This window comes from Mus caroli, chromosome 2 (assembly GCF_900094665.2).
Source record: "Mus caroli chromosome 2, CAROLI_EIJ_v1.1, whole genome shotgun sequence".
Lineage (NCBI taxonomy): Eukaryota > Metazoa > Chordata > Mammalia > Rodentia > Muridae > Mus > Mus caroli.
Genome location: NC_034571.1, coordinates 112,053,017 through 112,068,721, shown reverse-complemented (window position 1 = coordinate 112,068,721; position 15,705 = coordinate 112,053,017). Strand labels below are relative to the sequence as shown.

The 15,705-nt window shown below is 45.9% G+C and overlaps 1 protein-coding gene across 2 annotated transcripts in view; it reads left to right on the top strand.

Annotated features, from left to right (window-relative positions):
* Nucleotides 1-9,118: 9,118 nt before the first annotated feature.
* The window catches only part of Ppp1r14d (protein phosphatase 1 regulatory inhibitor subunit 14D), a 12,875-nt gene continuing 6,288 nt past the window's right edge, over nt 9,119-15,705 (top strand). The window contains exons 1-2 of one of the 2 annotated variants that reach the window (XM_021156815.2): nt 9,119-9,408; nt 11,126-11,190. In XM_021156815.2, the coding sequence (XP_021012474.1) occupies nt 9,151-9,408; nt 11,126-11,190 (323 nt within the window). In that variant the 5' untranslated portion in view covers nt 9,119-9,150. The remainder of the gene's footprint in view (nt 9,409-11,125; nt 11,191-15,705) is intronic. The other variant, XM_021156817.2, reaches the window with a different exon arrangement.

The following is a 15,705-nucleotide window of genomic DNA, read 5'->3' as shown; positions in this document are numbered from 1 at the left end:
ACTGAGTCAGAGCGCGGGGCGGGGCTGGCATTAACCCCTTCGCCGCCGGCCCCGCCCACGCCGGTTGCACTCCCACCGGTCCTGCCCAGCAGAACTTCCGGCTGGACCCGCCGGGCGGCTCCGCCACCCCAGACCCAGCCGCAGCGCCCGTGGTTTCCGAACGCCCAGCGGCGTGGGTGAGGCCCGCGTGCCCCGGAGGCGGCTCTACCCTGGCTCCACCGAGTCCAGCCACTCGTTGGGTCTCTGAACACCAGAAATGCATCCCTAAGCCCACACTGGGCCGCGACACCCCTGCAAGGTGGCGCAGGTGCGGTTGCCTCCGGCCTTCCTTTCCGGTTAGAGCCGGCATTCCCTACCCTTGGCTGGGGGCGTTTGGGAAAGAGTTGGAGGAGAAATGTCGGGGAAAGCTTATGCAAACGATTTCGCTGTCTGTGACCTGCCCTTGGGTCATCATTTCCAGTTTTCCAGTGAGAAGAGAACCCCAAAGTTGAATAGGCTGCGTTTGTGTAAACCAGATCCTGGGATTCGTGCTTCACTGATGCAGCTCAAGACAGCCCTTCCTTCTGCGGGAGTTGACCAACTGGTGATTCCCGGTATCCTGGCTTCCCTGCTTCACCCACAGGAGTGCATTCCCTTTTGTTTGCGCCTCTCCCTCATTCCTATAAACATTTCCTTTTGAACTCTTCACCTTTTGTTGGTAAATTGTCCCCTTCCCTGAATCTCACTCAGGGTTACTCTCCCATCCCAAGGGGAACTCCCGGTGAGTAGTTGACCATCAATTCCCTGTTTGGACACCTGGAGGCTCCAGCTCTCTGAAGGGTTCAGTTAATCTCTCACACAACAGGGGGCACCTTCATACCAAGCTCATTGCTTTTCCTAAATGAAAAACACGCAGTCCTTTCTTCACATCCCAGATGTCTACAGGACATCTACACTCATTAGTCCTGTTTTCTTTCAAATTAACTTATTTCTGAGACAAGGCCTTGAAAAGCATCTCTGGTTCTGCATCATTCTAGTGTTGCAATTACAGAGATGAATCACTATATCTGGCAGGATTTGTCTTATTTATGCCCCCCCAGCCCCCCAGGAGAGACGGATCAACAGTTCAGAGCAATTGCTACTCTTGTGGAGAACTAGAGTTCAATTCCCAGCATCCACATCTCAGGGCTCACAGCCTCTTGAACTCTAGCTCCAAGAGGTCTGAAACCCTCTTCTGGCCTCCTCAAACACCTGCGCAAATGTGGTGTTTATTCACTCACACACACACACACACATACACACACGTATCATAAATATGTATATCTTTAAGATTATAAAACATTTGGCCTAGTGATGGCACTGCTGCTGGTGCTGGTGTTGCTACAGCACTTGAGGAGGCTGGCAGATCTCCTGAGTTCAAGGCCTGCCTGGACTACAAAGTCCAGTACAGCCAGGGTCACATGGAGAAACCCAGTCTCAAAAAAATCAAAGCAACAACAAAGATTCTAAAGAGTGTTCTGTGTATGAGTGCCTGTATGTTGTATGCATTTTGTGTCTGCCTCGTGCCTGTTAAAACCAGAAGACAAGAGGACACTTGACTCCTTCTAGAACTGAAGTAAGGCAATTGTGAACTTCCACATGGGGCCTGGGAATGGAATCAAGGTTCTTAAAGAAAGCTTCTATGTCTTTTCATACTATTTTACGTCCCCCCACCATGAAAACCATCTCCCCATCACTCACCGACGGTATTCTCATGTGTAGATCTTGGAGCCAAGGATGACCTGCCTTCACTGATTGCAAATCCTCCAGCCACTCACATTCCGGACACTGGGAGCGGAAACTCTCTGGATCTTCTGGGGTTCCACAGCCACTGGCACAGTGATGCCCATCATGGTATGCTGGGGAAGTAACATGACTGTGCATTTCCTGGGAAGAAAGAACTTTGTCACAGTTTGATTTCTGCCTTCCCAAATAGCTTATACCTACGAGAACACTACCACAAGGAGAGTGCCACCTTATCACAATCCCACATGGCCAGAAGTTTATGATTACATTCCTTATGTACATGATATTAAAATTACCTATATTTAAGGCTGGGCGTGGTGATACATGCTTATAATCCAAGCATCTGATAGGAGGAGGCAGGAAGATCAGGAGTTCAAAACCACTCTTGGTTAAAATCAAGGTTGAGTCCAGCTGAGGCTGAAAAGAGACCCTGTTCCAAAGAGAGAGGGGGTGGGAGAGAGAGAGAGAGAGAGAGAGAACTAACCCCTTGTTTTGGGCTGGAGACGGAACTCTCGCTGGTAGAACACTTGCTTTATATGCACAAAAGCTAGAGTTCAGTTCTTCAGCACTGCACAAATAAACACATTTATTTATCAGGCACTGAAAACGTCCGAATCCTGTTCCTAAGCACTTCTCACAAATTACCCAACATAATCCAGCCAAACCAAGGAAGTAAGTTCGGTTTTATTTCCATTGTACTGATGAACAAACAGACAGGTGAACTAACGTGTTGGGTCACCCAGCAGCTAAGTGGCAGAGTGGGGGTTGGCTCCAAGGCAGGCCAGCCTCACTGGTTCAGTACCTAAGCCCTGGGCTTCACGATGTGATTGCCGCTCTGATTTCATCTGGAAGTTCCACTCTTACTTCAGATTCACCTTGCCTGAAATACAAAATCATTTTCTTTTTTTTTTCCTTTTCTTTCTTTCTTTTTTAATGATACTTATTGCTGTAGTTTCAATACGGTTTGGTCCCCTTGGAAGCTCATGTTGAAATTTGCTATTGTGGTGGTGTCCAGAGGTGGGGCCTTTTAGTGGTAATTAGATCATTAACAAGGAACTGGGTTAATCCTTGAAGGACTGGATGGGTTACCATGAGGACAGGTTGTAGAGTGAGGCTGCCCCTTGCCCATTTCCTCTTCAGTGCATACCTGTTCACCTACCTTTCTGCTTCTCATTGTTGTTAGGACCTTGTGTCAGGCTGCTGCTAGATGTGTTAGTCAGATCTTGGACTTTGAGTCTCTGGAAGCTATTATTGAAGTTAATATTGAGTGTCTTCTTCATTTACTTGCTGCCTCATTCCACCCCCCAACCCGTGTGTGTGCAGAGGAAGCGGGGTGCATATGTGCAGGCATTCCTGTGGAGGCTCAAATTTGATGTCAGAAATCATTACTCACGGAGGCAGGATTACTCTCGCTAGTCAGCTTAGTCCGGGGATCCGCTCTGTCTCCTCCCTTGAGTCTGGTCGAGCTACCTGGCTCATCCAGTTACATGGCTTTCTGACGATCCAAACCGTTTCTCACATTTGTATAGGAAATGTTGTAACTGCTGAGCCATCTCTGTCACTTGACCTTGTTTTTGGAGATAGTGTCTCCCTGAACCTGGGGCTCACAGATTTAACTGGCTAGCAAAGCCCCAGGGGTCCTCCTGACTCCGTCTCCCAACTGCTAAGTCTGTGCTACCACTCATAGCTCCTCTTCCTAGCTTTAGAAATAGTTTGCAGCTTCCCTTGAAAGAGCATGGGTAGCCAAAATGAAGACAGGAACCCCGGATGCCATCACTCATTCTTTTTAGCTTCAAGCCACTCCCTCCTTACATCCTCTCTGCATTAGTCTCTTCACAACTGTCTATCTCCCGCTCTCTCTGCACTAAGTCTCTTCACAACTGTCTGTGGCCCTGGTGTCCTTCACCTGCCTGGCTCCGGGGAACATGTATGTATGTTTTGCCTGTATGTATTGACGTTTACCATGTGCATGCAGTGGCTGCGGTGGCCAGCAGAGGGTGTCAGATCCCCCTGGACTGGAGTTATGAAGAGTTATGAGTTATTTGGGTGCTAGCAACTGAAGCCAGATCATCCGCCAAAGCAGCAAGTGCTTTAACCACTGAGCCATCTCTTCATCCCCCATCCAGCTCCCTTTTAAAAGTCTTTTAGAGGTAGAGTCTTGCTTAAAGATTATTTTTTTTCACATCAATAATCCCAGCTCTCTGCTACAGAATGATTTCAAAACCTGTCTTAACTCTTTTTAGGGATCGAACTAAAAGCCTGTTAATTTTCTTGGATAGTGTAGAAACAAGGTATCCGTGTTTTCCTGTGTGTGGATTAGCAAACACACACTCACACGTTTGAAGGCCAGGGACAACCTCAGTAGTTCATCAAACATTGTCCACTTTTTATTTTGGGATATGGCCTCTCACTGGCCTAGAACTCACTAAGTAGTCCCATAGAATCCCAGAAATCCATTTGTCTCCACCCTTGGTTTAGTTTGGTAGTTTTCATGTAGTTCAGAGAAGCCTTAACACTTTGAGCTTGCTAAATAACTAAGAAAGTTTAAGCTTTATTTATTTTATGTATATGAATACCCTGTCGCTGTCTTCAGAAACCAGAAGAGGACATCGGATCCCCATTACAGATGGTTGTGAGCCATCATGTGGTTGCTGGGAATTGAACTCAGGACCTCTGGAAGAGCAGTCACTGCTCTTACCCGCTGAGCCATCTCTCCCGTTGGAAAGACTCTCATTGAACTGCTCATCCTCCTGCCTCCATCTCCTCGATGTTAGAATTATAGGCGTGTACCACCATGTCCAATGAAGGATTTTTGATAATAAATTATGGGGAAATAATGAAATATTTTTCAAGATTAGACCATGTGTTAAGTACTTTTCTTTCACTATGATAAAATACCATAACCAGAAGCAACTTCTAGAAGGAAGAATTATTTGAACGTACAAATTTAGAGGAATAAGAGTCCATCATAGCTTGGGAACAGAGCAACAAGCAACAGACGTGGAGATGGGAATAGGAATCAGATATCTCCAAGCCACCATGTGGGTGCTGGGAATCGAACTTGGTATTCTGCAAGAACAGCCAGTGCTCATACCCTCTGAGCCAGCTCTCTAGATCACCCTGCCTCCAGTTGATTTGTTTGTTTGTTTGTTTGTTTGTTTGTTTTTTGAGACAGGGTTTCTCTGTATATCCCTGGATGTCCTGGAACTTACTTTGTAGACCAGGCTGGCCTTGAACCAGATACATACCTGTCTCTGCCTTCCAAGTGCTGGAATTAAAGATGTGTGCCACCACTGTCCAGCCTGATTTTTGTTTTTATTTTATTTTATTTTATTTTATTTTTGGTTTTTCGAGACAGGGTTTCTCTGTATAGCCCTGGCTGTCCTGGAACTCACTGTAGATCAGGCTGGCCTCGAACTCAGAAATCCACCTGCCTCTGCCTCTGAGTGCTGGGATTAAAGGCGTGTGCCACCAAGCCTGGCTGATTTTTGTTTTTAAAGAGCAGTTTGATTGCAGGGCAAGAGGTCAGAGGGCTGGGCAGTAAGTGGAATATTACTTGCAGCATAGGGAAATGTCTTCTGTTGTCATTTTGAGAAATGGTTTCACTGTATATCCTAGGCTGGTTCTGAACTCACATGGATCTTTCTGCCTCAGCCTTCTGGGTGCTGGAGATTATAGATGTGTGCCACGGTGCCCATGTAATGGTTTGAGTGAGAATGGCCCTTGTAGGCTCATATATTTGTATCCTTGGTTCCCAGTTGGTAGAACTGTTTGGGAAGGATTAGGAAGTATGGTCTTGTAGGGAGGTGTGTCACTGGGGGGGCAGTGCTGAGGTTTCAGGAGACTTGTGCTACCCCCAGTTTGTCTCCCTCTGCCCCCTATGTTCGAATCAGTGTGAGTTCTCAGCCTTTCTGCCTCTCCTGCCCCTAACCAGTTCTTCAATCTCCTCCTCTTCCTCCTCCTCCTTCCTTCTTCCTCTTTCTCCTCTACTTCTTCTTCCTCCTCTTCCTCTTTTCTTCTTCCTTTTCTTTCTTCTCCTCTCTTCCTATTCCTCTTCTTCCTCCTCCTCCTCTTCTTTCTTCTTCCTCCTCCTCCTCTTCTTTCTTCTTCCTCCTCCTCCTCTTCCTCCTTCTGATAGGCTATCATACTTGTAGCCCAGGCTGATCCACAGCTCTCTATGTGCTCAGGCTAGACTTAAGCATGTAGCAATCCTCCTGCCTCACTTTCCTGAGTCCTGGGATTATAGGCGTCAGCCACCATGCTTGGCATGCATTTATTTATTTATTATTTAAGACAATCTTGCTATATAGCACAGGCTGACTTTGAATTCATAGCCTTCTTGCTTCTGCTTCCTGGGTTCTAGGACTACACATGTATGCCACCTTAGCCAGCACTGGCTCTTTGATAAAGCTGTTTCTCAGGAGCCAACACGTACTAGTGGACATCAATACACTGAGCATGGAAACTTCACATCATTAAGGCAACCGTTATAAGACCTAAAAAGAAGTTATAACAAAACTCAGGGACCAGGGATGTAGCTATGTTGGTAGAATGTTTGTCTAATGTGCAAGATGATCCAGACTGCATAAACCACTGTGGGCCTAACCCTGAGACGTGAAGGCAGGATGATTGGAAGTTCAAGGATTGGGACTGGAGAGATGGTTCAGTGGTGAGAACACATTCCATTCTTGCAGAAGGCCAGAGTTCAGTTCCCAGCACCTCTTCCTTTGTTTTTTTTGTTTTGTTTTGTTTTGTTTTGTTTAAGATTTATTTATTTATTATTATATGTAAGTACACTGTAGCTAGACACTCCAGAAAAGGGAGTCAGATCTCGTTACGAATGGTTATGAGCCACCATGTGGTTGCTGGGATTTGAACTCTGGACCTTCGGAAGAGCAGTCGGGTGCTCTTACCCACTGAGCCATCTCTCCAGCCCTAGGTTTTTTTTGTTTGTTTGTTTTTGTTTTTTGTTTGTTTGTTGTTTTTTGTCAACACTGAGGTCATTTGGAAAGCGGTGCCTCAATTAAGAAAATACCTCCATAGGATTGGCTTAGGCAAGCCAATGGGGCTTAGGGCCCAGCTCACTGTGGGTGGTGCCAGGGCTGGGGGTCTTAGATGGGATAAGAAAGCAGGTTAAGCAAGCCATGAGGAGCAAGCCAGCAAGCAGGACTCTTCCAAGGCCCCTGTGTCAGCTCTCGCCTCTGTTTCTAACTTGGCTTCTCTTCACAATGCAGCTGTTGTAGCTGTATGTGAAATAAACCCTTTCCTCCCCAAGTTGCTTTTGGTCCTGGTGTTTATTGCAGCAAAACAAAGTAAATATGGATTTTTTTGTTGTTGTGAGAGAGAGAGAGAAAGAGTGAGAGCAGATTAAGGCTGGTGGCCTGGTCTACAGAGTGAGTTCCAGGACAGCCAAGGCAAGAGAGAGAAACCTTGTCTTGAAACAACAGCAGCAACAAAAACTAACAACAACAAGAAGACAAGCAACTCACAACTGCCTGTGACATCAATCAAAGGGACCTGACCTCTAGTTCAGGAGCATTTTCAGCTATGTAGCAAGTTTAAAGCCAACCTGAATAGGACTGGCAAGATGGCTCAGTGTATAGAAGTTCTTAGCGTACCGTAAGCTTGGTGATCTGAGTGCAATCCTTGGATCCCATGTAAAAGCTGTCCCAGGTGCTACTTAATACATATCTGCAATCCATCACTCTTATCAGTGACTTGAAGACAGAGGCAGGAGAATCACCCAGATCACAGTCCACCTAGCTGGTGCCACAGAAATAGCCTTGAGAGAGAAGCTGTTTCTTTCACACAGAAGGAGAAGAGCGCTGTCCTCTGACCACACATGCACCATGGCATGGGCTCACCTGCATTACACACATAAGAATATATATATTTTTCGAGACAGGGTTTCTCTGTATAACCCTCACTGTCCTGGAACTCACTCTGTAGACCAGGCTGGCCTCGAACTCAGAAATCTACCTGCCTCTGCCTCCCAAGTGCTTGGAATTAAAGGTGTGTGCCACCACTGCCCGGCAATATGTTTTTAAAAAAGATTTACTTATTTATTTTATGTATATGAGTACATTGTACCTGTCTTCAGACACACCAGAAGAGGGCATCAGATCCCGTTACAGATGGTTGTAAGTCACCGTGTGGTTGCTGGGTGGAAATTGAACTCAGGACCTCTGGAAGAATAGTCAGTGTTCTTAACCACTGAGTCATCTCTCCAGCCCATATGTTTTTAATTAACATGTACAAGACCCAAAGTACAATCAGCTATTTATCAGTAGTAGAGCTTCCTCAGCATGTACCGGGACACACACACACCAGATGGTACCACATAAAAGGACAGTCATTATCGTAAGAGAACTAAAGCCAAAAATGGTGGTAGGAGTTGGGGGTTACATCTGGAGAAGGGAGAAAATTTCTTTCTTTCTTTCTTTCTTTCTTTCTTTCTTTCTTTCTTTCTTTCTCTCTTCCATCTGTTTTTCTGAGCTGTTCATTAAAACGAAAAACAAGACAAAATGAACCACAAATACCCAGTCTTCTCAGACATTAAGTTATTTAAATTTTTTCTTATAAAGGACTGAATAATGAAAGTACTTTTAAATGGCAAGCTTGTTTACCAGTCCAGGATTCCTATGTGATACAGGTCTGAAGGTGTCTTTTATCAGGAAGAAGCTGAATCAGGGGAGGGTCACATGATCATAAACTTGGCTTCTAAGAATGACAACAGGTCTCGTAGGCCAGGCTGCATAAATCTGCCTTTAACAATCACAGCAGCAAAGCCAATATCCAGACACACCCAGACACAGGACAGAAGTAGCCATCTGTGAACTCTATCCACTGTCTGAGATTGCCCTCGGTGGCACCTCACTATGAGGAGGAATCCTACCCCTGCCGGGAACCGGAATTATCCGACCACAGCTGCTCAGGCCTGCAATAGACTATTTAGTTCCTAGAAGATAGGATGCTGAGGGACTTCAGGTGATTGAGCCTAGTCACTGTATGTCTAGAGCTATCCATGGAAGACAGGTGGGAGCCCCACACCCTTCAGCACTCAAAGGCTCCTTCTTCCTCTTCTCAAGGCTTGCTAGCCTCTTGACATTTGCTTGTTTGAGGTTTATGTTACTGTGGGCTCCAGCAGCTGCAGAATGGAGGCTCTGAATGCCACTGGCTGGCAGAGAGAGGCTAGGAAGTTCATTCCCAGCACTAACTAGAGACCTATTGATCTTTGACCCCTGCCCCTCCCAAGAGCCTTGGCCCTCTTCCCACCTCCTTTCTTCCTTGTGGGCCTCTCCCTCCATTCTCTGTCCCCTCATTTCCCTCTATTCTCTTGCCTAGACTGGCAGTTTCTCCCAGCTCCTTGCACAGTCCGATCTCTCTATGCTGTCTTCAAGCCCTGCTTCCTGTACATCTCCCAACCCTGGCACAGACAACCCAGACAAGAAGGTCCACTGGGCTTCTGAGAAGAGAAGGAGGGCATCATCCACAGACTCAGAGTCAAAGACTCACTTGGACATTTCTAAGTTGCCCAGGTCCCGGAGACCCAGCCGGCTGACGGTGAAGTATGACCGGGGTCATCTGCAGCGCTGGCTGGAGATGGAGCAATGGGTAGATGCTCAGGTCCAGGAACTCTTCCAGGTGGGTAGCTTGAAGGGGCTGCTGGAGACTGTGGATGGATCTGGGCTTGGGTCCTGAGGTTCTGAGAGCTTCCTTAGAGACTTCCAGGGGGGCTGGAGGGCTGATATGAAATGGAGAATGCTTCTTCAGATGGAAGAGAAGTCTCAACCACCTCAGTAACCCCTTTGTGCTATGGAAAAGGCCTGATTTCATTTCTGGGAATGTCCTAGACTCAGTTTCTGAGCTATATAATGGGGCTGTCCATGCCTGATATATCTCTTTGCTAAGACTTTCTGAGATTTAAATGACAGTTGAAGAGTAAATGCTTGACCAGACTCTGTTGCTTTATGTCTCTTCAATGTACGTCCATGCGTAAAGCCACATTGTCCAATACTGTCCCTATCAGTACAAGTATGGCTTTTAGTTTTAAATGAATTAAGATGAGATGAAATTCAAAATTTAGATCCCAAGTCACATAGAAATGGCTAAAGTGCGGATGGTCTCGTGTGCCCTATTGTCAGCACAGATGTGGACCAGCCCCACTATCTCAGGATGGGCAGTGCAGAGTTAGACGGTGAGAACAGCCAAAGAACACTGACACAGTGACCTCCCCTAGCTTGCACTGTGTGACTCCGGCTGCCTTTCCTCAACCTCAGCCCCGGGAAGGATGGATCTTGCCCCTGGTCACAGGGCAAGTAGTAAATAGTTTCTCACTTAGACTCTGTCAACTCTGACCCCAGACCAGGAACAACTGCTCCATCAGGAATAAGGTTTTGACTTCTTTACAATGTCTTAGCCACGATGCAAACCCTGGACATGCATTATTTGATTTAACCCTCCCCCAAGCTCCAGTGGGTAGCTGTTGTCTTATAGCTGAGAGTTGAGACTCAGGGTTGCAGATACAGCTCAGTGAGTAGAGTGTTTGGATGAAGCCTCAGCTGATACCCAACATTGGCATAGCTTACGTGGTTCATGGCAGCACATTCTTACAGGAGGTAGAAGCTGGGGTGTGTGTGTGTATGTCAGAAATTCACAGTCATCCTCAGCTACTTAGTTTATTCAAGGCTATTGGAATACATAAGTGACTTGTTCAAAGTCATGTAGCTAGGGAACCATGGTCTAGAACTATAGTTTGGCCCCTGGTTAGAAAGTTTGGGTACTTACTTGAACAGCTAGCCAATGGGAATTTAATCTACTACCATGTGGGTATAAGCCCCATAGTTGGTTCCCAGAGACTAATCCACGAGACCAGGAGTTCTCATTGTTCACACAAGTGTTTGTCTTCTTCTACCCTCCTTCCCTTCTTCCTTCCTTCCTTCCTTCCTTCCTTCCTTCCTTCCTTCCTTCCTTCCTTCCTTCCTCCTCCCTCCCCCTTCTTTCCTTCTTTGGGTCCTGTGTTCAGGCCTGTGATTCTTGCAAGTGAGGCCTGTCAGCTGTCCTGCTATGAGAGTAGAAAGGATGACTTATGGGGCCTGCTCAGTGTTGCAGCTCACTATGTCCTGTGCCTGTCTAGCATACATGGCTGGTCAGCTGAAGCATCCTTCGCCTGCTTGTAGAGGGTAGAGAGATGCTTCAGAACTGGGAGCTAGAGAAGTAAGCTTTCTTGGTCCCTGTCTACTCTGGTTTTGCAGGGCACCTCCAGCCACCCCCACTTTACTACTTCCAGCTCCTCCCCACTGGCTAAGTTTCGGTTTCAAAGGGTTTCGTGTGCCCTTGAACAAAACGTCTCATATTTCAGACATCTCAGGGCAAGTCCTGCCAAGCAACTGAGGAAGGCAGCAGCCAAAGAACCCACTTTACAAGGCGAGGATGAGGGAGGGAGCCATATTGTAATGTGCCCATAATACTGGGAAACAGGCATGTGGGAGGACTGCTCCCAGGCAATGACTGGCATAAAACACCTGCCCTGTTGTTTCCATGGCAACTGTTCAAAGGTGCCAGCAGGAAGCGACTAAGTGCCCAGGAAGGTCCAGGTGGCTGGGCATCTAGACAGAGGTACGGCAACTCCGAGTATATCCAGCTTCTCTTCTATCTTCCCAGTGGCCCCTCCATGGCCTCTCCTGACCACCTTTCCTCTGCTGTACCATTGGGGACGGGTACAGGGATGTGCCTCTTGTTTAATGATACTCAACCTTCATTCTTCAGAGGACCAATGTCCCCGTGGGTGTGTAGCCTGGCCTGGAGTCTGTGAGAAACTAAATCTGGGGATACAAACAATCTGCAGCCCCTGGAATTTCTGTTCTCTAGAAGTTACCTAAGGATTTGGCTTAATCAGCTGTACATTTAAGGAGACCTCTTGTTAACAACAGGCTCCATACACTACTTCTACCCCACCCCTCCTTTTTAACCTCTTCATTCACATCAGGTCCCTGAAAGTATTTGTCCATACTCTCTTCTGACTTTTCCCACTCACATACCACTCAGTCCCCTGATATCTACTGAGAACTCTCTGCCTCTGCTTGCTAAGTGTGCATTAAAACTAATGTACAAATCAGCAGGTGACACCGTGGACCAAGAGTGAACTTCCTATAATTCCATGATACTGGATTTTCCTGGTCCTGTTGAGGCAGTGACATTTTAAAGCAATAACTTTTTAAAATATGTGGCTGTCAGACCTGGTGGCACAGGCTTATAAACTCAGCTATTTAGGAGGCTGAGGCAGGAACATTGCAGGTTCAAGACTAGCTTAGGCGATATAGTGAGACTCTATCTTGAAATAAAAATACACCAAAGAATTGGGAATATAGCACAAAATAGGTAAGTAAATTGAAAGTATTGTTGGGACCACCAAGATGACTCAGCAGGTGAAGGTAGTTGGCGGGTGAAGGTAGTTGCCGAACAGCCTGAGAACCTGAGTTTGATCCTTTGCACCCATATAAAGGTGGACAGAGAAAACCAACTACACAACGTCGTCCTCTGACCATGGCACTTCCCCATCACACAATAATAATAATGATACTTTTTTAAAAGTTTCTTTTTGCGGGGGGAGTCATTTCAAGACAGGGTTTCTCTGTATAGCCCTGGCTGTCCTGGAACTCACGTTGCAGACCAGGCAGGCCTCGAACTCAGAAATCCACCTGCTTCTGCCTCCCTAGTGCTGGGATTAAAGGTGTGTGCCACCACTGCCCGCTTTAAAAAGTATTGTTGGGCTGGGTGGTGGTGGCTCACGCCTTTAATCCCAGCACTCGGGAGGCCGAGGCAGATGGATTTCTGAGTTCGAGGCCAGCCTGGTCTGCAACGTGAGTTCCAGGACAGCCAGGGCTACACAGAGAAACCCTGTCTCGAAAAACAAACAAACAAACAAACAAACAAAAAAGTGTTGTGTTGGACATAGTGGGGCATGCCTTTAATCTCAGCAATCAAGAAGCAGACACAGACAGAGAGATTTTTGTGAGTTTGAGATCAGTATTTTCTATATAGTAAGACCCTGTCTCAAACAGCAACAACAACAACACTCCAAGTATTGTCAGTGAAGCACACAGTTAGTGCATCTGGGCTCTTCTCCATTGCTAGTCTCCAGGGTCTAAGGACGGGGTTCAGATCAAGCACTGGCTGGCAAAAAGCTGCTACCTCTAACAGTGTCACAAACCTACCACACTCATTCATCTCAGTGGGGCTGTGTTGTCTTCGATTTCTTTAAAACCTGCTTTTAATAAGGGTTCTTCGATGCTTTAAGCTCTCTTCTGCCCCCCACCCATAAGAGGTAGTGGAAAAGAAGAGTTTTTAGGATATGGGAGAAGTGTTTAGAAATAGCTTTTTGGAGCTAATCCAATCTGTGTTATCAGGATATATACCAGCAGTCCAGTTCAGTACTGTCAGAGTAGCAAACATGAATCAGCAGCGGTTGCATGATCCAGCAGAAATAGCCAGGCCTTAGCCAAATTGGCACAAGTCAGCAGGAGCGACCAGGACCAGTAGGGACGCCAGGAGAAGTTTTCTGCTGTGCTTCTCTCAGTGAAGTGAAGATCAGTGAAGGCATGCGACCAACATTGCAAGGCTAGCTATGCAAGCCCCCATCACTGTTCACTGGGTCCTATTTATGCTCCCTCCAAACATCACATGTCCTCTCATAGGTCTTGCCTCACCATGTGAGTTAGTAAAGATGTTTGAGTTAGCAAAACTCCACGTGAGTCTGCTTCAGTTGACATCACTCTGCCAATCGGCTCAGGTCCGAGGAAGCTGCAAGAACCCGCCAGAACTCATGACATAGGATGACCATTAAGGAATGGCAAGTCGTACCAATACCATCTAGCATCATCTACCGTCTGTTGGGTCCTTCCTAATGTCATGCATCCTTTTACAAGTTTGCTTTAGCAAAACAACCTTTTGCCTGTGTCTGTTTGAGCAAAAGATCCCTTCACGTGCCTGCCTTAGCAAAACATCTCACTTGTGCCTACTTCAGGAAAACACTCTTTGGTGTGTCTGTCCCAGCAAAACACCATTGGACACAACTGACTTTCCAAAGAAACCAGAAGTTTCCATTTCAGGGCTGTTATTTTCTGGGAATTCAAAACGTATGTGAGGGGCTGAGGGAGGAGCTCAGTGACAGAGCATGTGCTTAGCATGTGCAAGACCTTGGCACTAGGGATGAGGGGATTTGAAAGAAAAAATATTTGGACTGTGATACACTCCTCTATTATCAACATTTTACTGTAGCATCAATCATGTTCAACATATATTGAATACATGCATGAGATAGTAATGGTTTCAGGTTCAGGAGTCTTTTATAAAAGAAAACATAAACTTAAAAAAAATTGTGTATGGGGCTGGAGAGATGGCTCAGTGGTTAAGAGCGCCGACCGCTCTTCCGAAGGTCCAGAGTTCAAATCCCAGCAACCACATGGTGGCTCACAACCATCCGTAACGAAATCTGATGCTCTCTTCTGGAGTATCTGAGGACAGCTACAGTGTACTTACATATAATAAATAAATAAATCTTAAAAAAAAAAAAAAGAAAAAAGAAAGTGGATGAGTAAAACCAAATGAATGTGACTTCTTAGGGTGGGCCTGAGGTTAAATACCTTTAAAAAAAATTGTGTATGTGTGTATATACATGATATATATGTGGGAGTTCCTGCCACAGTGTGGAGAGGAGACAGTTTGGTGAGGTTGGCTTTCTCCTTTTATTTTTGTGTAGATCCCAGGGCTCAAACTCAGGTTGTCAAGTTTGTGCAGGGAACACTTCCAGCCACTCAGCTACCTCAGTGGCCCCCAAATCCTAGCCTTTTTAATGATGTATTTAGTTTTGAGACAGGATCTTGCTTTATGGCCTAAAATTGCCTTGAAACCAAGACTTCAGAGTAGTTTGCATTACAGGCAGGTATCACGTGCCCTGGCTCTTCCTCTGCCCTCTGAGATTCTGATCCACGAGTGTTAGATGATGGATGTGGGCAGGCCAAGGATCTGTTCTACCTTCTTCTCCATGGCCACACCCTGGGCTGCTTCTCAAACCATTTTTCTGCAGAATTAAATATGCTGTTAATCCCATCAGGTAAAGCTTTTATTTAAAATAAGATCACTTCTGGGGGCTTTCCATGCCTCTTTTATTTTATTCTTGGTGTTTTGAGAGAGTCTTGCTGTGTAGCCCTGGTTGGCCTAGAATTCACTATGTAATTCAGGTTGGTCTCAAACTTTCAGCAATGTTCTTGCTTCTGCTTCCTGAGTGCTGAGATTATAGGATGTGCCACCACACATTTTATAGGTTTTATTAATTTATTGACATTATTACTATTACTATGAAAGGTACTGAAGATTAAACTCAAGACCTCATGTATAAGAGGCAAGCAAAACAAGACCTTTACCACCAAGTTCCATCCATTTAATCCATCTGTCTGCTTGTCTGTTTATCTGGGCTTTGTTATTGTTTTTTTTTTTTTTTTTTTTTGAGATAGGATCTAATGTAGCCAAGACTGGCTTTGAACTCTCTATGGAACTGAGAATGGCCTTGAACTCCTAACCCTTCAAGTGCCATCTCCCAGGTGCTGGGTACAGACCTGTGTCCCCATGCCTGGTTTATGAGGTTGCCTGTGCATGTTAGGCAAGCACTCTCCACCTCAGCTGCATTCCTGGACACCCTTTTGCCAGTCTTTTACTCTTGATTTTGAGATAGGGGATTACTAAATTTTCTAGGTGGGCTTTGAATTCCTGATTCTCCTGCCTCAGCCTTTCTGAGTGTTAAAGTTCCAAGAGTGTACCACATGCCTAGACTTCATTTGGATTTTTTTTTTTAAGATTTATTTATTTATTTATTTATTTATTTATTTATTTATTATATGTAAGTACACTGTAGCTGTCTTCAGACACTCCAGAAGAGGGCGC